At 33.2% G+C, this 26,479-nt stretch overlaps 1 protein-coding gene across 1 annotated transcript in view; it reads right to left on the minus strand.

The window, feature by feature from the left end:
• Positions 1–26,479, minus strand: part of LOC108903529 (prohormone-2) — a 112,919-nt gene that overhangs the window by 2,424 nt on the left and 84,016 nt on the right. The window contains exon 5 of the mRNA XM_018705748.1: positions 4,621–4,957. Within this exon, the coding sequence (XP_018561264.1) occupies positions 4,621–4,957 (337 nt within the window). The remainder of the gene's footprint in view (positions 1–4,620; positions 4,958–26,479) is intronic.

Consider the following 26,479-nt stretch of genomic DNA (forward strand, 5'->3'; position numbering starts at 1 on the left):
CTGACAGTATCTGAACCAAAGATTACCTCGTTGATGGATCGTGATAATGCTCCTGTTAACTGGCCTGTACGTTTACCAGACTTAACACCTTGCGACTATTATCCTTGGCTACTCTGAAAACAACAGTGTATGCTTTCACATCTAACATTGAAGATATTTTGTGGAGGCATATCCTAATTGCCATAAATGTTTTAAAAAAATGCCCTAAATAACTGCAAAGGGTGACCTTTTAACTTTCTTCACTGAATTAACTTTTGTTGTAGAAACGACGGTGGTCATTTTGAACAGTTTTTATAGTTGTACTAAATGTGATATATCTTATACTCATTAAGTTATATCACTTTAATTGGCAGGTATGTACAATGACAAAGGACAAACTGAAATTACAATCAATACAGGGTGTCCGGTAAGTACCTCCTAATCTCTCGGGAGTGTATAGGGGAGGTCAAAATAAAACTAGTCCTTCATATAATTTTTTTTCCTAATGTGCCCCCTAACGGAGTTATGGGGGGTCAAAGGGGTACCTAGAAATTAACGTTTAGGGTTATAACTTTGAAACCACCCTGTATATTTTAATAAAATTTTCGTACGTTGTATTACACATGGAGCTCTACGATTTGATGCTAAAATCAACTTTTTGCTATTATCAGGTGTCCAGAAACGGACTGGCCCTATCACAATTTTTCTCAAAATTTTGACAGAAGTAATTTTATCAAACTGAAAATATTATTATTAGATACTCTGAAGGTTTTTCTTTAAAAATGGTACTCTTTATTTATTTCGAAAAAATGAACGGTTTGCGAGATAAATCGGTTTTGAAAAAAATTGGTAACAAATACAACAATTAAAATTTATTTTTTTTACATATTATTTCATGCATTTAATTTCTTTAACTTTATCAAGTCCAGAAATCTTTGAACGGGTTGGCTATACTTTATGAGCAAGTAGTGACCAATTAAAAATAACATTTGAAAAATAACTTACTTACAAGACATGCAACAAAGAACATTCAACAATGAACAAAGGTACCTAAATGTTACTTCGGTAGATGTTCAAAATGAGCACCCCGTACTTCAATGCACTTTCTAATCCTACGAATGTTTTCCCGGTGCACTTGAAATAATATTCCGTGATTATTGCGGAGATGGTCACAGTTCTGTGTTAGCCTCAGCAGAAGTTCCTCTCTACTATTTACGGGTGTTGAATAAACGTTATTTTTTAAATGACCCCACAGAAAAAAGTCTAATGGGTTTAGGTCGGGCGACCTAGGTGGCCATAATACAGGTCCGCCTCGACCTATCCATCGATCACCAAAAACATTCGTCAGATGTTGACGTACTAAACGATCAAAGTGGGGTGGTGCACCGTCATGCATGTACCACATTTCAGTTCTTATTTGAAGGGGCACTTCTTCTAACAAAATATTTAGATTTTCCTCTAAAAATTGCAAATAAAGAGCACCATTAAGTCTTTGCTCCAGAATAAATGGACCAATCAAATGATTCCCGATAATGCCAGCCCACACATTCACCATAAACCTTTGTTGGTAGCGAGTTTGAACTAAAGCGTGAGGGTTTTCTTCATCCCAGACATGTAGATTATGCGAATTAATTATGCCGTCTCTTGTAAAACCTGCTTCATCGGTGAACAAAATAGATGTACCAAAATTATGATTCCGAATATGATGCTGTAAAAACCAATTGGCGTATTGAAGTCTTTTTGGATAATCATCTGGAGACATAGCATGTACTTTTTGGATGTGGTACGGGTAAAGCAATTGTTCTTTCAGAGTTTCATGTACAGCCCATTTTGTAACATTGTTTTGCGCCGCAAGCTTCCTTATGCTATTTGAAGGATTATTAGCAACGTCTTCCAATATTTGTTCCTCTACATGAGGGTCTCGTACTCTCCTCGGGGCTCCTGCTCCACCACGGCGTGGCAAAAAGCTTCCTAAATAAAGGATTCGGAAGAAATTAGTTTCACTAACGTTTTTCACTATTTTTTTTTACCTGTTTCTCTTAAACTACGATCAACTCTTTCAAAAGTTTTTGGACTCGGCAAATGTCGACCCGGAAACCTTTCCTCATAAAGTCTTCTTGCCTCCACGGAGTTGCATAATGCTTCCCCATAAATTAGGTGCATATCAGCATATTCTGCACAGGAATATTCTTCCATTTTTAAATGTTATTTCTAACGGCTTAAAACGAATACCACAATAAAATTGAATTTTTATTCTGTCACGCGCCTTTGACAAGTACTTTAAAATCAACAGGGTCTAACAACGAAAACAATAGAAAAGAACTCCATGGAGACAAGAGCAATAATAATTTGTAGATGTATTTTGGTCATAGATGTTGATTTTACAAGAAACGGCATTATTCATTCCCTTAATTCACCACCAGTAAATGTTTATGGTGAATCTGTAGGCTGGCACTAGCGGGAATGATTTTATTGTAAAAAAATAAATTTTAATTGTTGTTGTATTTGTTACCAATTTTTTTCAAAACCGATTTATCTCGCAAACCGTTCATTTTTTCGAAATAAATAAAGAGTACCATTTTTAAAGAAAAACCTTCAGAGTATCTAATAATAATATTTTCAGTTTGATAAAATTACTTCTGTCAAAATTTTGAGAAAAATTGTGATAGGGCCAGTCCGTTTCTGGACACCTGATAATAGCAAAAAGTTGATTTTAGCATCAAATCGTAGAGCTCCATGTGTAATACAACGTACGAAAATTTTATTAAAATATACAGGGTGGTTTCAAAGTTATAACCCTAAACGTTAATTTCTAGGTACCCCTTTGACCCCCCATAACTTCGTTAGGGGGCACATTAGGAAAAAAAATTATAGGAAGGACTAGTTTTATTTTGACCTCCCTATACACTCCCGAGAGATTAGGAGGTACTTACCGGACACCCTGTATATAAAATCAGTGCCTACTAGCACTTCAAGTACCTACTGTAATATGGGTGGCAAGATAATGTAGACATTTAAAAAATATTTTTTTGTACCTAAACCGCTCATTTAATCAAAATTCTACAAGAGGTCCAAAACCTTCCAAATAGTATCACCTATCAGATAAAAAATAGTTGTCATTATTGCCTGAAAGAGGAAAAAGTTATGAACAGATATTATCACCACACATCAATTTTGTAGGAGTTGTAAGTTTTAAAAAACACTGTATAACACCAAAATGTGTAGATTGGAAGCAAAAGTCCACACCCCAAAAATAATCGATTAATACGTATTCGAGTTATTTACAAAATTCAAAAAATTTTCACCAACTTTGAGGCCATCTAGGGGCCAAGCGAAGCGATTTCGAATATAGGTAAATTAGCCCAAATCTGCCTATTTTGAGTCCACGAATCTGTGGTCTTCCGTTGTACACGTTATTCTGGGACACACTGTATAATATACTATAAGACTTGCTATAGACAATGTAAGGTTCCTACGTGTTTTTCGCACTATTCAGAACCTACGGCTGGCAAAAAGGCGTTTGCTACCTTTACAGATATGGGCATAAAATGAAACAATATGGCAATCGTATTTCTTTATTTTTGCATAAAATAATTATTTAACTCAATTAAAAAAAATGTAAAAGTAAAACAAATTTGGAGGCCTGATTTAACGTGCTAGACTATGCCACAGTTACGCCATCTATTAATACGAAGCTCAACTAAAATCTTATACCACTGCCCTTTCATTTAAAGTAATAAGAAGTTTTCTCGTAACATAGTCCAGTATGTCACAAGTCAATACCAGTGAAGTACAATTCGATTAAAATTTTTAAAAGCAAATACAAATTTATAGATACAGTTCGTATATTTCATTTATAGATTAGTAAGTACTTATACATTCTGAAATATTGTGAAAACTAATTTAAATTTAATTCAATTACCTACTTGTCTTTCATTACACATGCCGATAAGATTTTAACCTAATTATATGAATATACTTTCCCAAAGTAGTATTTTGGTGAGCTAAATTCGAGAATCCGAGGTATAAATTTCTCAATTGGCTCTGGTTTTCGAGATATCCTAACCTAAATGTGCCAAAATCGCGATTTTTTCATATATTTGAGATTATGTTACACGAAAAGGTTTTTTTTTGCTGACCATTAGTCTTAAAGTACTTACTTATACTTATTCTTTAAAACGCATTTGATTTATCGCGATATCATTTTTCGTCTTTGAGAAATAGCATGTTGAAATGTAGCAGTTTGTCACACTTAATTTTTTGTCTGTCAAATTTGGTGATTAAATGAGAAAAGAAAATGTAAGGTATGACGTTATTTCTCAGAATTTTGTAAAACAAAGAGAAAAGTGGTTACATTTTCAACATAGAACAATTTCAAGATCCCTAATATATTTTTTGGAATGTTTATATATAATTTTAAAAACAGTAAATTAGGTCATGTGATGTGACAACGGGTAGATTTGTTTAATTTATGTTCTCTTCAGTTTTAGATTTTTCATTAGGTTAAAATAAAGACAACCGTCGTAAAGACAACCCCTAACTGATTCTTTAGAAGCAAGGGTTGATTTAATAAATTTTAAATCCTTTCAGAAGTGGCAAAATAGGCACCCATATAAGTAAAGAAAGAAATGTTGATCTTACCATGAATCGTTTCTTTCGATTGTCTCCAAAACCTCCCCAACGGCCTTTCTTGTCAAACATCTGAGAATTGCTTTGATCGATCATATACTTTGGTCCAAGTTCCTTATCGTAGCCGGTAGCGTGTGGGAAAACAGGGTTGTCTAACCAGTTCTCTTCGTCTTGATCTTGTGAGTCGTCCTGATTGATGTCGACATCGAAATTGGGTTCGTATCTATTCCAAGGTTGGCGGTAGTTGTTGCTTTCCTGCTGCCTCTGACGGTTGCTTTCATACAGTGAAAGGAGTGCTAGAATTTCCTCAGGGGTCAGGTCTACTTCCCTCTTGATCCTGCCATCGAATCTAGAAAAAATGCAGAAAAAATTGAGTAGCCTTTAAGATATAAAATATTTCATTTAAGAGGAGATATGCCAGCACATTTTGATTTATAGGTGTATAGGTCATTAACATAATAAAAAAATCTATACAGGGTGTCACCTAACGAATGTTACATACCTCAAGGGTATAATTTAGAATGCTGTTGATTTAACCAACCTTGCTTAAACGAAAAATGTCGCGAAAAAGTTGCAGGGTGTTAAAGTTTATTTTTTTATTTCTTGTTTTGTTCTTAACTCAGAACCCAGTTAACCGATTTGAGCATTTGCTGTTGCTTAGTTTATTTTCATCAGTTAACCGATTTGAGCATTTGCTGTTGCTTAGTTTATTTTCATGAAGTATACAGTGATTATGTTCCTATTAGGTTAAATCATACAGGGCGTTCATTTTACTACAATCGTTTCTGAATATTCTGTAACGAGCGTTCAAATAAAAACGTGGTCAAGTTGGTTCTGAAAATTTGGAGGTAGGGCGTAGCGTATAGCAAATGAACTTAAACGTCATCTGTCAAAGCGCTATATCGCCGCTATCAATTTGAATATTTTCGTTTTAAAAAGCGTTTAAAATGGTGTTTTCTCAAGAACAAAAAGTGTTTATCATAGAGTCCTACTTTAGAAATGGACGCAAGATTGATGGAATATGGAAGTATTCTATTGAGGAATGTTTCATAGAATTTCAAAATCAATTTCCCGGCGTTGTTGAGTACAAAATTTTTCAAAGTGCAGTTCAGCGTTGTGTTAATGTTTTTCGTGAAACGGGCAGTGTAACAAGAAAAGAAGGAAGCGGCCGACCTAAAAAGCGGACTGAAGAATTAAAAGAAAATGTCCAACAAATAATGGAAAATGCGCCAAGAACTTCTGTACGTGTTTTATCACAAATGGTGGGAGTATCAGTCGGTACCTGCCACACAGTGTTAAAAAAAGATTTGCGTTTGTTCTCCTATCGTTTAACTTGTCAGCAAGAACTTCATGAAGTTGATTTTCCGCGACGGGCTGTATTTTGTGAATGGTTTTTAAACAACTACGGTGAACTTCATAATATCACCTTTTTTTCTGATGAAGCCTGGTTTCATTTAAGTGGTTACGTAAACTCACAGAATATGAGAATGTGGTCTTCTGAAAAACCAGATAACTTTTTTGTCGAGGGCCCTCTACACGCTCAAAAAATTGGAGTTTGGTGTGCTCTCAATCGAAGGAGGATTTATGGACCTATTTTTTTTAATGGTACTCTTACTGCGCAAAGGTATAGAGAAGAAATTATCGCTCCTTTTGTTAACCAGCTGGAAGAAAACGAAATTACAAACTTTTACTTTCAACAAGATGGCGCAAGGGCACATACGGCAGGCGAGACGATGAATATGTTGAGGGAAGTTTTCCAAAATCGACTAATAAGTCTCAATGCTGAACATGAATTTCCACCGAGGTCATGTGATATTACGCCGTGTGATTTCTTTTTGTGGCCTTACCTTAAAAACACTATTTTTGAACTGCCTATTCCTGATTTAAACCATCTGCAGGCTCGACTTATAGACAAGATTCGTGAAATTAACAATACCCCGAGCATCTTAGAAAATGTCTTTAATTCTTTGAGGAACAGGTGTGAAAAGTGCTTGGAACAAGGAGGGGGACACTTTCAGCAGCTGCTTTAATTTATTGTTATAACAAGGAGGGGGACACTTTCCGCAGCTCCTTTAATTGTTTGTTATTGTTATCACGATTATTCTTTAAAATAAAGTTATATAGTCATTAACGTTATTGAAACTGACAGCTGCTATACAGCTCGTTGAGAAATGAGGTTAAGTTGGTCGCTATAAGCTACTCCCTACGTCCAATGTGTCAGAGCCAACTTCGACCACGTTTTTATTTGAACGCTCGTTATATGCAACTATCAGAAATAGGTAGGGAATTTTATTCTACACAAAAAATTTATACTCATCACAAGTCGAAATTATGCTCGGTTATGAAGATATTACAGAAACTATAATACATACCCCATATTTTTTGAAAATAACTATGACAATTTCGTCATTCAGTTCAGTCACTGTTAAGTTTGTATTTTGCAAAAGTTTGTTTCTGAAAATGCCTCGTCACAATGAATTTACGAATTATGAAATGAGAGACATGATAGTGGTATATGAGCAGGAACATTTTAGTGGACGAGCTGCTAAGAGAATATATGAAGAGCTTTATCCGAATAGCAGACAGCCTTCTCATTCACTGTTTGTTTCTTTATTCACCAGATTAGGACAAACTGGAAACTTTCGGTCTAAATCACGAAATGGAAGGTACGTTCAAAGAAGGGTACTAGGCGAAGAACAAATTCTGGAAGGAGCAGAAGAAATTCCCGAAATTACTATTCATCGTTTGTCAGCAATCACAGGAGTTGTACGCAAAACCGTTTCAACTATACTCTACACGCAGCAGCATTTTCACCCTGAACAAAATTTGCTTGAACCAGACGGCCCACTGAGATTAACATTTTACGAACGATTTCTCCAGTTACATAACAGAGATCACACTTTTCTCGGGAGAATTGCCTTTACAGATAAGACTGTTTTTACCCGTAGAGGTGTTTTTAATTGGAAAAACTTTAACGTGTGGAGCGAAGAAAATCCACATGTAATAAAAGAGCAACACTTCTAACATGAATTTTCAGTTAATGTGTGGTGCGGGATTATAGGAAATTTTAATTTGGGGCCTATCGCTCTACCTGCAAGGTTGAACGGCCAAAATTATTTGGAATTCCTTGGGCAATAACTTCCTGGGGCTCTCGAAGTATCCATCAATACTATATGACAAATGTGGTTCATGCACGATGGTGCGCCTGTTCATTACAGCCATTTGGTGAGAGATCATTTAAATTAAGCGTTTCCAAATCGTTGGATCAGTCGAGGTAGTGACTTTCTTTGGCCTTCTCGATGTACGGATTTTAAACCATTATACTTTTACTTTTGGGGACATTTGAAAGGGATTGTTTATAACTCTGTAACACCTAATACGGACTTTGGGATAGAATAAACGCTGCCGTACTACAAGTTAGACGAACATATAATTCGTTTCCTATTCTCAATAGTTTCATAAAACGTTTAAGGAAATTTGTCGAAGAGAATGGGGAATATGTAGAAGATTTATTAAGTTATTTATTATGTTTATTATGGTGAATATGATGAATGATGTGTTTTTTTTGTATATGTTTGTATTACTCAGTGTGAGATTTTTGGTTAGGCAAAACAATTTTCAAAAAAAACCTTTGATTTATCATTTTGGCGCGAGGATTTATTTCATTAATTTCAAACATTTTTTGCAAGACGCAAAATACCCAATAAATAATGGAAAATGGTTATATTCGAATGTAAATAAACATTTTAATATATGTACCTTGTTAATTAATTCATTTCTAATTTACCTACACCAAAATAAGCTTTTAATTAAAATAAACATATAGATCTAAAGGATTTTTTGTAGACGTTTTATGGTAATTGGTATCCGCCCTTGTTTATTCTGCTAAAATGGGGCGGAGGCACCATGAGTATGTATCCTGCTGAAAATAATATACAGCATTATTTACTGATATTCAAACAATTGTTCTGTGGAGCCTCGAAGTTATTTGAATATGTTGACTCTACTCGGGCTGTTATATCACAGTTAAGAGTTTTCAAAAATTAACAAAAATAAAAAGTTAACTTTAAATATACAGGTTTGTAATGTTTTATGTTTTTTTATTAAGAAAAGTGTTTCTATTTAGTTTAACTTATTAATATTATTATAATTACTTTAATTAAATATTTGATTCTTTTTTATACAACTTGCATCAATAAACTGTTGCGAATGCCACAGCAGTGAAGCTTAGGACTACCATAAAGTAATAAAATTTAATAATGGAATTTAGGTTACGGAAGTTCTTTGATTCTCTAATCACGAAACTTAAACTTTTGCAAGTAGATGATGCTATGTTCTTAAAAAGGTCTGTAAATGAAAGTTTTGTGTCAAATGTTATGTAGGTACTTAGATATTTAGATACTTAGTTTTGTTATCTTTGTTTATCTCTTTGTTAGTTATCTTTAGTTATTTAGTTTTGTTGAGAATTAGAATTAGAATTAGAATGTTGAGATGTTATATATTTCTTATTAGGAGTAAATGATATTGTACATACACTAATATTGAAATTATGTTTTCATTTCTCCAACGACATAATAGCATTAACATTAACTTATAATAAATTACAGTCATTTCCAGTAACCATTTCTCTATGCATTTTCAAGTATCTTGCAAACAGAAGGTATATAGAATGAATTTGGAAGATTATGACTCAAATAAAGAAGTTGTGTTAGTCCTAAGTTGGATCCTTGGGGAATACATAAATACGTTTTATATTCACTTGAAATGATATTATCATATTTCAATAAGAATATTCCATTTCGTAAATAAAAAGGTAGGTAGGTAGTTTCATATAATTTTTTTCTTTAATTTTAACAGGCTTATACTTTTGAAATTGTAACAGATAGATGTAAGCTGGAGTATTTGACAAAAAATGAATCTATTATGTTTAGCATAAGCATAGAATATGATGTACAGGGAGTGCCATAGGTAAATGTTAATAAAATATGTCCAACCTAATAATAAAATAAAGGTTGCACCAAAATTCACGCAAGAAGTAATTTTGATAGAAAACACAGTCTTTTAATTAAAAATTGTAAATTCTTTATTGATTCATGAAGTATACAGTATACAGTTATGTATGGAATAGCATATCGGGTAGATGGCCTTCACGACTTTGTTGGCACATACGTACTCTTTTATCGAAGTTTTCCTTGATAATTTTGCATAAATGCGGCTGAATTTCGTTGATACAGTTCTCAATTTCCTCCTTCAAGGCATGGGTGGTCGTGAACTTATTGGCATAAACTTTAAACTTCAAAACATTCCAAAGAAAAAAAGTCCAAGGCCGTTAAATCGCATGATCTGGGCGGCCAATTCTGATCACCAAGACGGGAAATTACACGACCAGAAAATGACTCATGCAGTAATTGAATTGTTTCTCGGGCTGTATGGCACCTGGCAACGTTTTGTGGAAAACACATGTTGTATACATTCATATCATGTAATTTAGACACAAAAAACTGGATTATCATGTTGCGATAGCGAGCACCATTAACTTATTATTGCCTGACGAGCCGCATATTAGAAGAAGAATGGTCCGATGATGCCTCCAGCCCAATATCCGCACCAAACAGTGACCCGTTGTGGATGCATTTGTTTTTTAACATTCACTCGTGGGTTTTCTGAACTCCAAATGCAACAGTTTTGTCGATTAACGAAGCCATCATGAAGATGAAAATGAGCCTCATCGCTGAAGATGATTTTGTTAAAAAAATCAGCATCCACTTGTTCCATAATCCATTCAACGAACTCTCTTCGCTCTGCATAGGCCTCCTTGAGTCAATTGAATTTTGTAAACATGAAGATGAAAATCTTTCGGGAATACGCTGTAGTATAGAGAGCTTCTTGAAATATTCAGTTCTTGACTACGGTGCCGAATTGATATCCTTGGACTCTCAGCAACACTCTCACGAACTGCTTCGATAATTTGTGTTCAGCGGACTTGTTGAAGGACTACCAGTGTGTTTAAGATTACTAATTGATCCAGTCTACCTGAATTTTTCAATTAATCACAGATGATGAAGCTAAATCACTATTCCGATAATATTTTGTATAAAAATTGCGAATTGTAGCTGCCAAACTATCTTTTTTTTTTTAATATTGTGCAACAACTAAAACGCGTTGTTCTTTCGTGTCGCGCTTCATTTTTTAATAACCTTGAACTGTCAGCTGTCACGCTGTCTTTTTTTTCGTTGGCAACACTTTACAATACAAATGGCGCAAAATACAAATCTTGCATGAATTTTTGGGACACCCGGTACAAATGTACCCTATTTTAGAGGAGAGGAGATGAGACCTATTATGCTAGTAGTCAACATTAAAATTATAATCGTTTTATATAAAATAGCGGGTATTCGTTAAAACACATCTTCTATAAGTAGTTTTACTCTTTTTAGGCATTTTATCACAGTAAACAAAAACAATAATAAAAAGTAATAATTTTTATCCTGTGTCACAAAGGTTTGTTAGGTGTTATTTCTAGCGAACTTATTTTTCCTTATAATTTTAAAATGTCTCAATGAGGGAAATGTCAAAATTGTCTAATTAACTAGATTATTGTGAACTTTTTTACCTGTCTAAATGTATTTTTTTAAGTTTTGCGTTTTTTATGTACATTTTTATTCTATTAATGCTTTTTAAACATCTCGCAAGGAGGATACCTATTGAAACAGTCCTAAGCAAAAACTGGAAAGGGTGATTTTAAAACAACAAAATGATATTTTTTCACTGACTAAATTATGTAACATATTTTTTTTATTTTTTATTTTGGATAATAGTTTACTATTAATTATTTACTAGATATTGTTCGTATAACCCAATGCTAGTTGGGACATCTAACCCACTGAGTAATTGTTTCCAGCAATATAACAGTTAGGAATCTTATTTGTGGAGTTAGATATCTTTTGCATACCTAGATTTCTGGTATGGAACAACATAGTTTGACTTTTAGAAACATTTTTTGAATTTGATTGAACTTAGCTTAATGCCTTTAGAATAATTGAGACCTAATAACAGAATATCCATTTGCTTTCATTTGTAGTGGATTCTTTTGTCCTCAAAAGATCTATGTAGTGGGTTTCTCCGGTAAATGATTATGAACTTGAGTGAAGAGGAATCGAAACAGATTTTGGTCATTTTGTGATAAACAGATCTATAAATAAAGTCAATTAATTATGCCACTTAAGTTACGTTAAGGTTAAGTACCAATCAATGTTTAAGTACCTTTGTGTTTACAGCATAATATATTTTGTTGATGTATAATACCTAATAATATTTTGGAAAATATCAGATTACAAATATTTTTGGTCGTTGCGCATTCGCCATTTTCTCTAATAATCTGCAGTTGAAATACAGGTTGTCCCACTTAATACAAATTATTCCGTAGCTCTGGTAATATCAATAATACAAAGAAGTGCCCTAAATAAAATATTAATTTCTCCATATTCAAATATTATTTTCGATTATAATATAGTAATTTAAAACGAATGATATTGAAGGAAACAACTATTCCGCGACCCACACGAGTCTTAAAAAAAGTTCTTTTGTTCCAAGTCAACAATAACTGTTTCTGAGAAAAAATAAAATTAGTTTTTATGAACCACTTTTTTCCATAAAATACTAGTAAATTATTGTTACTTTTTTTTTATAATCTGCTCTTTTAAAAATTAATTAATTTAATAGAAATAAATTTTGCAGATGTTAAAGCTTATAACTGCATACATTTTTTTTTTCATGTTCAAATGGCTGTAGGTATTTGTCTCTTACGTCATAATTCATATACTTACATATTTGGAAAATAAACTTTCTCAAAATTTTTTCTCAAATTATCCTGAGCACCCTGTATACTATCGCAACGAAAATTTGGTTAGTAGGTTTTCCTGGGGTCCTGATCCGTGGGATTTTCTAGTTTTTTAGAGAACATGATATATGTACGAGATAGATTTTTTGAAAGAGTATCCAACAAGAAAAAGTTTATTCAAATCGGTTGAACTGTACACGAGTTACAGGCTTGTTCCACTCTTAAGGGAGACACACAAGTCGACTATGGCCTAATTGGGTATTATTGAATAATATGTACTTGTATGTACTGTATGCGTTTCAGAATTATTCAATAAATTTATTCAAGTTTAATCACAAGTTTTTTTTTAATGACCGCTTGTGCAGCTCCTGTTTAGACAACACAAAAACCTTTTTAAAGAATTGTTATATATGTGTTTTGTTTTATATTCGCATGCCCAAGTATTGGAATTAATTAATGGACTCAACTGGATTGATTTAAAGTAAATAAAGTATATTATTTATTTAAAATATATATGAACTTGAAAATGCTTCAAATGTAATCAGCTATTCCTTCCAGTAAGGTAGTATTAATGGAGTACTTCCTCATAGTGACAAGACATAATATATTTTATGGAAACCCTTTCATCTGAGCAAAGTACGACTCCTACTTACAGGAGCTTTTCACAGTTCGCTCTTTATCCCCTGTCTTAACTAATTTGATTTATTGTTGGGGGCCAGGAGCAACAGAGTTTGTTGCTAACAACAACAAAGGTAAAATACGCGTTGAGTAAAATTCTGCTTCAGATATTCATTACGTCAAAAATGACGTATGACACCGCTTATTGTTTGCAAACAATATCTATTAGTAATAATGACAATGAAGACAATATTTTAGCGCAAAAATATGTGCCAGCTTTGACATAAATGTATGGAATATAGCACAAGAACAACGTTCTAACGAAATAAAGTAGATTAATTATTTTTGTATTGTCACATTTTATTTTTCCAAATAATGTGTAAACTAGGCACTTAAATTTCGTTTATTATAATGAGCACCAAAAAAATGTAGGACCACGCTTAAATATTCAAAAATACACTGTGTTGTATATTCAAAGATGAAATAACACTGACACTTATTTTATGTTTATTGTTTATACTAGGTGGCATAAAAGTATGCGAGATATGCATTTTCCGGAAAAACCAAATATAGAGAAAGTTAGGATTTTTCCCTGACTATTCAATGGTGACCATGTCATGACCACTGACCACTGACTGCGTGGTCATTATGGGGTCAAGACGATTTTTTTAAATGGGAACCCCCTTTTTGACCCCGGAAATGGAAGGAGCGGAAAATTTTACGTTCAGATATGATCTTGAAAATTTCAAAATGGCGGCGAAATCAAGATGGCGGATGAAATTTTTGAAAGTTAACCGATTGTTACCAAATTTTGTATGCGGAGGTTTCCGAGGTCACTGATCACGAATCCGAGGTTAAAATTTCAAAATTCATGATTGCGGATCCAAGGTGGTGGATGGGGTTTTTTAAATTTAATCAATGGGGACCAAATTTGATATACGGGGGTTTTGGGGGTCATTGACCCCACATTCGTGATCAGCAACCCCAAAAACGACCGTATACCATCTTTGATGCAAATCGATTGATTTCCAAAAAATTCGTCCGCAATATTGAATTCGCCATCTTGAATTTTGGACATTTGACGTCGGATTCGTGATCAGCGACCTCGAAAATCTCCGTATACAAAATTTGATGACAATCGGTTAACTTTCAAAAATTTCGTCCGCCATCTTGATTTCGTCGCCATTTTGAAATTTTTGGAAATGGTCAACGTCATATGTTAACGCAAAATTTTCCGCTCTTTCCATTTCCGGGGTCAAAAAGGGGGGTTCCCGTTTAAAAAAATCGTCTTGACCCATAATGACCATATGGTCAGTGGTCATGGCATGGTCACCTTTAAATAGCCAGGGAAAAAGACTAACTTTCCCTATATCTGGTTTTTCCGGAAAATGCATATTTTGCGAGATTTTTTAGGGTTCCTATACCCATGTCACCCTGTATAGTTAATATCTAAACAAAATAAAAAAACCAAACTTGAGTTAAATTAATTTAGATATTAAATTGTTTTCCCATATTTCTCGCAACTTTAGGAAAATGGATTTAATTGGTTCTCGTTCCGAATAAATTAAAAAATTTTGGAAGCTAATCTACGTAAGCAAGGTGTTCACAAACTTGGAGAGGATGTTTAATAGTTTATAGAATGCATTAATAATAATCATTTTCTATAATCAACACATTGAAACTCCAAAACAAAACTAAAAAAAAGTTTTTTCACGAGCTTACATCTCTTATATAAGGAAGCCTTTGGAAGAAAAAGTGTATACTTATAAATGACATTATTTTGATGAGATCTATCGATGGTTGAAGTCCTGATTATAAAAAGTGAATCACCCTGTAGAAAATTACGAAAATCATGTGCATTATTTTGGATTTAAATTTCAAAGTAGCAAAGATACACTTTCCAAAGTACTGATCTCTGTAAAAAATGATTTACAAATATTTTATTGAAGGTGAAATAATAGAAAAATAATGTTAAATGAATTACAAAAAGATATTATACGTATTAAATTTATTTATACAAAAACAGTATTTATTACTCTCTTGACACTAAAAACTAACCGTGAGCGACAGAAAAACTGTTCAAAATGTTGTCCATTTGATTCAACGCAACATTTGGCTCAATGTAAAAGCTAACGAGAGTAAACAGTTTTTAATAATTCGACATTAAGAAAAAATAATACTATTATTTTAATCTTCTAAATCAGCTGGAGGCGTCTGCTATACCCTATTCTTCAAATATGCCTATACAAAATAATCTAACGGCGTTAGAGCGGGTGCTCTGGCAGGCCATGTGTCGATTCACTTGTTAGTCTATAATTCTAGAATTGTGAGAGGGCGTTCCATCCGTTGAAAATACATGTTGGCATGTATATTCAGCGGAACATTTTCAAGATAACCTGGAAATCCTCCTGAAGGAATTCTAAATATGCCTCACTAGTCTAATGTTCCTTCATAAATCTTTGGTCCGATAACGTACCCATCGATTATGCCGCACTATACGTTAATTCCCTAAATTCTTTGAAAATTAGTCTCTTTTATCCAATGAGGATTATATACAGACCAATAATGACTATTGACAGTTCCATTATTATGAAAACGGCGTTCATCTGACCATAATATTAGGTTAATAATGTCATCTTCACGAGCACTCGCTAGCCATGCAAGAAATGCCAGTCTTGTCATAATCTCCTGGTTCTCATCCTTGATGCAGCTGGATTTTGAAAGGTCTGAATTTGCCGGATTTTAGGATTAGTTGAATAGAAGAACAACAGATACTGCATTCTGCTTCAATTTCTCGAATTGAAATATGTGGATTATTAAACACAGTTCCCAAAACATCAACACTATGCTCTTCATCAGTAGCAGTCTTTCTTTTAAAAAATTTTTGTTTTTTTTTTGAGAAGGCTCCACATGTCGGCAAATTTCAAGCTATACTTGTAAAGTACATAGCACTCGGCATACGTCTGTGGGGATACCGCTCCCCATAAACACGGAAGGCATCACGCCTGTTTTTTCTGCATTCGCCATAAATTGGGATCATATCCAATTTTTCCTGATTTGTAAAATCGTCGTTATTCATTTTGATTCTGTACCAATTTTGTTGGAAGCAACTTATTAATATAAATTTTAATAACACACTTCATGAACTTTTAAAGTAAACTATCAAAATTCAAATAATTTCAATGCTTGCTTTAGTTTTCGTAAATTGCTTTGATTTGTACTAACAATACCAATTTTGGGAACACTTAAATTCAATTTCACTTCTGTTTTGAAATTTAAATAAAGACTGTAATACTTCACGAAAAAGGAAATTTTTTATAAAATTCAAATTTTAAGAAAAATATACAGGGTGTAATTTAAAATACAGAAGTTACGGTCGTTTCCGGCTAAACTGGAGGTGGAATAATTTTAATATTAGGCTCAATTTAAAGAGTTTAGGTGTATATCAGATGCCTCAAATATCAAATTTATGGTTTTTTAAGTAATAGAGATATGCCTTTGGAATAATACAACTTAGACATTTGGTATAATTATTTATGGTAAAAATTTTTTTCGGTACCTCGAAGGCAACTTTTAGAAAACCGTAAATATTTACAAAAGCATTTAAAAAAAATTCAACAATAATTTAGTAGAGATACATAAATTTTCAACAGTGTCTACGATTGTGTGAATTTGCACTAACATTTGTAATTAGGGGCAGAGCTATCAGTGGACTCAGCGGTTCCAAAAAAGTTTTCATCGTATCAGTGTGGTAAGTTAATGGATATAAAAAATATTATATTCGCAAAAATATTTCTGCCAATAGAATTTGCGCATCTCGATTTTATTCACCTTTCGAATATGTTTTCCAAGTTTGTAAACACCCTATGAGTGCGCCCCTGCTATTTACGTCATAACCTCTAAATTAAAAAAAACTAAATAACTGCAAAATGATAAAGTGACTTCTATCATAATTTAGGAAAACTTTGTCAGTTTTTATCAGTTATTATTTTTTTGCACTACATCTCACTTGAAGGAAGGCTTGGAATGTAAGTAAAAACTTTCAGAAACATTTCGCACGTAGGAGGCAAATAGTAAGTAAACAGCAACAAAAAGCAGAACGAAAAAGATGACAATATATCTTGGGGCTACAGAATTGCTCCTGAAATCCTATTTCAACTAAAAGTTCGCGAGACGTATTACTTCGCTTCGAGCTTAATATATCTCGCAACACCCACGCCTGGAAGAGAATTATATGAAACTTGAGCGAACTCTGGTAACAGTCCGTGTCCCTNAAATTTTTTTCGGTACCTCGAAGGCAACTTTTAGAAAACCGTAAATATTTACAAAAGCATTTAAAAAAAAATTCAACAATAATTTCGTAGAGATATATAGATTTTCAACAGTGTCTACGATTGTGTGAATTTGCACTAACATTTGTAATTAGGGGCAGAGCTATCAGTGGACTCAGCGGTTCCAAAAAAGTTTTCATCGTATCAGTGTGGTAAGTTAATGGATATAAAAAATATTATATTCGCAAAAATATTTCTGCCAATAGAATTTGCGCATCTCGATTTTATTTACCTTTCGAATATGTTTTCCAAGTTTGTAAACACCCTATGAGTGCGCCCCTGCTATTTACGTCATAACCTTTAAATTAAAAAAACTAAATAACTGCAAAATGATAAAGTGACTTCTATCATAATTTAGGAAAACTTTGTCAGTTTTTATCAGTTATTATTTTTTTGCACTACATCTCACTTGAAGGAAGGCTTGGAATGTAAGTAAAAACTTTCAGAAACATTTCGCACGTAGGAGGCAAATAGTAAGTAAACAGCAACAAAAAGCAGAACGAAAAAGATGACAATATATCTTGGGGCTACAGAATTGCTCCTGAAATCCTATTTCAACTAAAAGTTCGCGAGACGTATTACTTCGCTTCGAGCTTAATATATCTCGCAACACCCACGCCTGGAAGAGAATTATATGAAACTTGAGCGAACTCTGGTAACAGTCCGTGTCCCTTCATGCCTAGTATTTTTATTTCCTGTAATTAATTAACACCAGCCATGCATCAGTATAAAATTTGGACATTATTTTTTGTGGTTTTGTTATTCATTGTTAGGAAAAGATTAAGAAAACATGAACAGATATTTCATGAATGTTTGCCATTGACGTTCTAAATTAAATTGTTCCCAAATTTCATAAAAGGTATCGAATTGTTTGAAACCACAACACCAATGAGCAAGTCAACTATGAAAGACGAATAGTTATTTTTATATAAACGACGTTTTAGGAATAATTGACCAAACTTAAAACATGAACTCTGATGGTCAAAATAAAAAAAAAGTTTATTTGGAAAATTAAAAAAAGAATTCATTCAGTAATATTCAATTTATAACCTGTTTTTACGTTCTCCGTAAACATTTAATCCTCTAAATATGTGGTGAAAAAATCAAGTCAATGTCTTTAATATTAGGTATCGGTGATAAATAATTTCTATTCCGTATAATATTGATAAGGACAAATAAGACGTAAGAGGCGTAAGTAAACTATCCCAAAAATCGTGGATGACATACAAAAAAGGGTGCAAGTACCTTAAAATGGAAAAGAGCGATGACATCAACAACGTTAGTAAAAAGGTGTTTGTGTCTTATTTTTTTTTAGAGGTAAAAAATATAAAGTCATTAATATTATAATTCTAGGACCTCTTACTATAAACTGAAAGTACGAGGGTGGTCTGAAAAGTTTCCGACCTAACAAAGATACAAGACATTTTTTCAGAATTTTTTTTAAATTTTTCAGCATAGTCTCCTTGTAACTCTACACACTTCTCCCAGCGATGCTCCCATCTCTGTAAGCCGTCCAAATAGTACTCGGCGTTTTTCTCTGCAAAATAATTGTTCACGAAGGTGATTGCCTCTTCATTTGACGAAAACCTCTGTCCTCCGAGCGCGATTTTTAGATGAGGGAACAAAAAGAAGTCGCTTGGGGCTAGATCTGGTGAGTAAGGCGGATGGTCAAGCAGTTCAAACCGTAATTCGTGGATTTTCGCCATGGCAACCGCTGAGGTGTGAGACGGTGCGTTGTCTTGGTGAAACAGAATTTTCTTTTTCTGCAAATGTGGCCGTTTTTCAGCAAGTTCTGCCTTCAGCTTGTCAAGTAATGACGCGTATTATGCTCCTGCAATGGTTTTTCCTTTTTGAAGATAATCGATTAAAATAACTCCATGACCATCCCAAAAATCAGTCGCCATCACTTTCCCAGCCGAAAAAACAGTTTTTGCTTTTTTTGGAGCCGGTTCCTCCTTTGCAGTCCACTGTCTGGACTGTATTTTTGTTTCGGGCGTATAATGGTGTATCCAAGTTTCATCTACAGTAATTAATCGGCGCCAAAACTCTGATTTATTGCGCCTAAACTGCGCCAACAGAGCGTTGGAAATGTTCATTCGAACACGTTTTTTATCTAACGTGAGTAAACGCGGCACCCTACGCGCGGACAGCTTTCTCAAGTTTAAATGTTGATTTAATATGTGACAAACACGTTCTTTTGACATGTTTATAACCTCTGCTATCTCTCTCACTTTAATTCGGCGGTCGTCTAGCACCATTTGGTGAACTTTGGCGATGTTTTTGTCGGTAGTTGCAGCTTTTGGACGTCCCGAACGTTCATCGTCTCCCAAGCTCTTACGGCCACGTTTAAATTCAGCTGCCCAAAATTTCACTGTGGTAAATGATGGTGCATCATTTGCGTAGGCGTATTGCCTTTCAAAAACAAATATTTAATGACAGCTCGATACTCGATTTTGTCCATTTTCATAAAAACACTCACATCAACTCACTCAAACGACTGTTACATAACAACTGCGCATCCAAAATGGTTACTTTGGTGAGTAACTGTCAACAGATGAACAACTAAATTCACTAGCTTTTATTTACGAGTGCTGACATCTTCATGTTGAAGTCGGAAACTTTTCAGACCCTCGTAACAGGCTGTAAATGTGTTCTCAAATAGTGCCATTGGATATACATTGGATATACATTGTTGAAGATATAAAGGAAGGTGTTCTTATGCGTAATTTTCCATGAATTTATACTAGTTTTATGACGAGGGTTTTAAAAATTCTAAGCAAATTACAATATCCTTTCATTTTACTAGTTATACAAGTTTTCTTCTGGGTACAAGACAGTTTATAAACCGACAATACGTCCAGAATAAGAAAAAAAGTATATTTTTACTTCTTATGTTTATCAGTACATTTCCTGAACTTTACACGCCTTGAGTATACAGAAAATTGAGTATGTTACTTGCTTTTATGAAACTATAAAGGCATCACAATTATTTAGTATTTTTACAAAATTGCCCATGTTTTCCGTGATCTTTCACTGCGAAAAATGAAAGGAATCCTTGTTTGTCAACATTTTTATAGGTTTTGTTGTTTTATCATTGTCTTCATGAATGTGCGATATCTTTTCTATCAAACGCCAGCCTTAGCAAGGAATATAAGCCTAAACAGGTTTATACTCTACACGTCAAAAATCTTACAATGCATCAAAATCAATATGTGTTAATTATTTTACACAAAATTATTGTTAACTATTCTTGATAAATAAAAATGCCGATTAAAAAAATACTGCTGAAGTACCTACATGATTTTCGGGAAAAATTGGAAACATGCATCGTCATCACTATTACCAAGATTAACACATTTAATGTCATTTAATAAAGGAAGCTAAGATGTTAAAATTGTTTTTTACTATACAAGAGATGTCTTAAGATATTGTTTGAAGTTACTTATGTGTGGTATAGTTTTCTTTCCTTATTTATTGGATACTTTGTCCCTGTGAAAAAAATTTAAAAATTAGTGGAATATGTAACAATATGACTCGTGATATTATTTGTTATTTCTCGGAACGGATGGGCCAACTCAGTTAATTATTGAAAAGTTAAGAGTCTTCAAGTAGGTTTAGCGTCGCCATAAAGTCGTTGAGAAACTGGTGCCTCTTGTCACCGGGAGTAACAAATTTACAAAGCTGAACTATCGCAGTCCTTCGGAGAAGGCCTCATGAAATTTAGCAATGATTTTGAACAATTGGATTTAGATCGTCGGGGCCCTGTGTTCGGCATCTGGTATCGACTAACTGCGTCGGTTCAGCCCATGGCGAAGGGAAAAAATCGATATTTCTAAAATCGCGCGAAATACATTCGGAAAGACGTAGGGATTCTAATATATTTAAATAAGTTGTTAGAATGTTGTGAGGAAAATAATAATAGATTAAAGAGCTGGTTTTTAGGCGGATTTACCAAGCTATAAGAATAGATTAAATGAGATTGACTAATCCGTCCCGTGTTGTTATACGGAGTCACAAGAAGAATGTGTAGGGTTACTTGTAAGTTCAGTTTAGTCTCAAAATTATCCATAAAATTGTAAATTCAGTCAATTAGGTATTAATATGGTATAGTTAAGCCATTTCAACCCCCGATATTCAGGGAGCACGCCAATAAAATAAGAACAGAAACTTCTGGACCCAAGAAATGGGTGTGTTAAAGCGAGATGTCGAATTCAGGAGAGATCTCCGAAAAAGGCAGTTTGCTCCTTGGATTACACACTGGGCAGTTTTCTAAATTTTAGAGTCTCGGGTTATTTTACTAATGGATAAAGTCTTTCCAAATTTTGTCATAAATTCGCGTTAGGTTCCCTGAACCTCGGATTGCGTTATCACGTGTAAATTAATCAATAATGTTTGATCGAATTCGCCGTGTCTCCGTTATTTTGTACGTATTTTTTTATTGTTATTAAAACCCTTCATGGTTCATGTGGTTTGATAAAGCGTGATTTGCTAGGGACGCACGGCATAATGCAGATGTGTATAGAACTTGCTTGGAAAACAACTTTTCTTATTGCATTGATGACGTAGAGCTTAATATTGTTCAAAATATGTGGTATCAGCACGACGGTGTGCCACCACATAGAGGAAGACAAGTAACTGCTTGATAAAGTGATCATTTCTCAAATAAATGGATAGGTCAACAAATACCAATAGCATAGCCACCGCGTTTCCCAGATCTAAATCCTTTGGACTTTTATTTATGGAGACATATGAAGCAGCTTGTGTACCATGTTAATATCACTACTCGTTAGTAGTTACTTGAAATAATTCAGGATGCAGCTAATCAGATAAGAAATGATCCAAATCTCGTCCGTCGAGTGACGGAATGTTTAGTTCGCCGACTTTTATTTATCAGGCTACTTTGATTGAAATAAGAAATTATATTTTTTAAAATGCTTACTTCTGAACAAAAACTAATCGGGCCTATGTTCAATGTTCATATAAGAAAAAATGTTTGAAATGAATCCTGCTACCATCTGTCAAAGTATGTCATAGTGCTTGTATAATACCCTGTATAAATACTTCTTTACAAATATGATTTATCAATTAGTAGATAAAATAAGTTTATCAACAAGTCCTAAAAACTGCAATATTTTTCTTTTATTTTGACCAAGGATTAACCTATAGAAGTGTGGCAGTTGAATGAAGAGACCCCCTGTATAAAACACTTAATGAAACTGCTTTACCATTTGCAAGTTATTTAACGGCTAAATGAGTAAATAACTCTACATTTCGTGTATCTTAAGACTCTCCGTCAGTTCTATGGACAAGAAAATCAAATCAGTGTACAATATTTATACGATACGGCTCATGACGCGTATAATTTCAGATGCTAGCGTGGGAGTCTTGCCTTTGTAATAAGCCCCCGACAACTGATTTCATTAAATACATGAATAGATACATTAATACATCATTTCAGACTGGCACTGTTTAAATAAAACATCCACTTCAGAAATGGGGTGAATCGCGAATCCAGAACGAATCTTTAATTTCGCCTACGCAGGCACTTTATCAAATTAACTAGTGAAGTCAGTAGGTGTCTAAGAATTCATATTCGAATTAAGGGCGGGTTTAATAATAAATCTAATCTGGCCTTTCGTTAATTACTAATTATGATTAGTTAATAAGTCAGTTAAGCAGGAACACGTAGAGCCTACGTGTTTGAAATTTAACTTACAAAATGCAAATGTAATGATTTAGGTCATACAGGGTTTTCCAAAACAACATACAGATACATATTTTAGGAGATGTTTGCTGTGGTAATTTTATGAATAAACCTGTTATTAACTACGCTGTTATTGTTCGCCAATATTTGGATAGAATTTTGCCCGGTAGGTGAATAGGACTACGAGGTACCATCGAGTGGTCAGCATAGTCTTCAGATCTTATACCGTTGGATTTTTTTTGTAGACATCTCAAAAACCATGAGCTGAAGGAAAGAATAAGATATGAAACACCGGAAATGTTATGTAATGTAAAGTACGAAACCTATCACAGATTAGGATTTTGCCAACAAGTACATGGTGCACATTTTGAGCAATTGTTACATTGAAAAGTAATAAACTTAACAATTACATTTTAATGTTATCCAACCCTCAACCTTTTGAAAAATATTAAATGTGATCAGTACGCTGGATTCGTCTTTCTGTCACCTTTCCAGTGAGGGGGCACACGCCATACTATTGCATTTGAAAAAAAAAGTTGGGGCTGGTTTCCGCCCTCCTTGACAGGCTACATTTCGCATATTGCTTAAAATACTTACATTCAAACGTCGACATGTCTCGGGATTTTTTCGAAAAATTATTATTCAGCTCTGCGGTAGTGAATTTATTCCAGTTAAAGTCTCCACCCTGACAATTTCATTTCTTGATTGAATTCTTAAACAATACTTTCTGTTATTCTACCGTAGGTAGTTTTTTGTTGAGCGCGTAGGAGCAGCTTATAGATTCAATGTGTGAAAAGGTCAAACGCATTTTGTACATAACATTTTACATACATTAGCAAAAAAATTGTCATATGGTTCTTAATATATGAAATGAATACAAATTTTCAGATTTTTTGTTTTTGATAAAATAAAGTGTTCTGTATAGTATTCTTAGACCCATCTCATCAATATTTTGTCAAGATATTCTTTAGAATAGATTAAAAATATGGACATTTGAAAATTGTTTGTAGTATTACATATTTAACACATATTATTTATTTATTTATTTATTTATTTATTTATTCAAATATACAATATCTAATGATACAAAGTTCCAATTACATTATACACTGAAATAGCAAAACTATAGATATAAGTACTATAGGATATGAAATATAAAGACAGATTTGAAATATAAAACAATAACAAATTAGCAAAACAAATAAGCAAAATAATTATGCAAAATTTGAATAACATTTGCTTAACAAACAATTTTTATGTTATTCATAGAGTAAAAAATGATATCAAGTCGATCTTTATATTTTTTGTAGTTGAAAATCATTTGGTATAACGAGTGGATAATTTTAATGTAGAGTGAAATATAGAACTAAGTCTAGGTTATTTGATAAAAAAATCTAAAAAAGTAATAAACCTGCATTTAAAATATGACTGATAACTTGATTGTAGAATGGTTGTAGAATTGACCCTTGGGGAACCCCTGAATAAAGTTTAACTGACTGAACAGTTAAACCTTATTCCCTTAACCCCTGAATTCCACTGGTATCTATTACAGAAATAAGACAAATAAGTGAGCAGTAAAGATACCGTATGATTCAAAATTAACTGTTAACTGTTCAAATTCACTGAATTTAGTTACAGAATTAAATATGATTTTTAAATATTTTGCAAAAATTAAAAATGCAGGAATGAGATCAGGTCCTATTATAAAATTACCTTTAATTTTTTTGATTGCATGCATTATGTCACCTCCAATAACCTCGAAAACTTAAAGAGTAGGTACTATTTGAGCGAACAGAAGTCAAGTTGGGGTGTAGGTATTACTATTTTGACTGTAATTACTATAAGTAAAAATGTTTTGGACAAATAATTGTAAAAGTATTGAGAACATCAGAAGGATTATTTATTTGTATATTATTGTGACACATACAGGATGAAATTGAGACATAATTAGATTTTGAATGAATATGAGACTAAAACTTTTTAGGATTTGAAGACAAATCATTCTCAATTGAATTTAAATAGTTTTTGAAAGCCAAACTAATGCAAGCTTTAAGTTCAATTCTTATTTTCATAAAACAGTTATAATCGTATGTCATTTCTAGATTTATAGTTATGCCTGTCTTTGTGTAGCAGTAAATCATAAAATTCGTTGAGCATAATATCTGCATTATTAAAACTTGAAATGTGCGACCAGTATTAATAATCTCCGTATTTAATAAACTTAAATTACACTGTAATTTCAAATATGCCTATTTACAAGTAAAACTATTGATAGTATGAAATGTAGATGCGACTATAGGCACAGGAGGATCATCAAGTTGACTTAATTTCTTTTTAACTTGATTCTATTGAGTTAAATGATAAAACTACTTGAAATTGTTTAGCGATTTGCCGAAATATCAGATAAAATGTTAGAATAAAAAAATAATAAAGTGATTCAAGGTTATCAAATAAAATACTGTATGTAGGTATCAAATATAGAACAAGGACGAATAAAATGTTGTCTAAAAAAATAATTCTTACAAATAATATGTCTTACGTGACTAGTTACCGAAATGTACCTGACAGTATTGAGATTAATAAGAATTGAATTTAAAGCTCTATTTACAGCTAGTGCGATTTACATATTTTAGAAAACCGTCACTATTTAATTACTAAAAAAAGGACCTACCTACTTATTTTTTTATTCCAGCAATGAGTTATTTTAAATCTGTCAGTAGTCAAATTGAGTATAATAATGTTTGATATAGCCCAACAGAACAGACTCTAAATTTTTAATACTTTTCACTTTTTAGGCACTGCAAATATGCATATAAAATGTTGAACATTTCAAATATTTGTCTTATATACTTTTTCCTTTAATTTTAGGCTGTAAGAAATAATTAAATTAAAATTTAAGGATTGCAAAACCTTTTTACTTATAGAAGAGATCTTACAAAATCTCTGTTAAAGTGGAAAATACTAAGTTAAATTTTCTTCACAACTTGTTATTAAATCATCGGAACTAATTGTTTATGTTTAGGCGTATCTATTTATAAATCGATTTTACATACGGTATACGAAGTCTGTTCAGAAAATACCAGAATTTATTAAATTACGTACTAATGGAGATATTTAGTGACATGCGGTTGGCAAAAATGCGTTGCGCATAACCACATGCCTTGGATTGTTGACATCTCATTTAGTTTTCGTGGTATTGTTACTTTAGTGCAACATATTTAAGTGTTAGTGACCATTTTTGAAATGTGCTATTTTCTGGAACAACGATGCAACCTAAAATTTTTTTACGGAGATGGTGCTCTGGGTTGTTACGAATGGTTTTCACGATTTAAAAGTGCTCGTCAGTCAATGGAAGATGATCCTCGACCAGGAAGGCCT

Source organism: Anoplophora glabripennis, unplaced genomic scaffold (genome assembly GCF_000390285.2).
Source record: "Anoplophora glabripennis isolate ALB-LARVAE unplaced genomic scaffold, Agla_2.0 scaffold94, whole genome shotgun sequence".
Lineage (NCBI taxonomy): Eukaryota > Metazoa > Arthropoda > Insecta > Coleoptera > Cerambycidae > Anoplophora > Anoplophora glabripennis.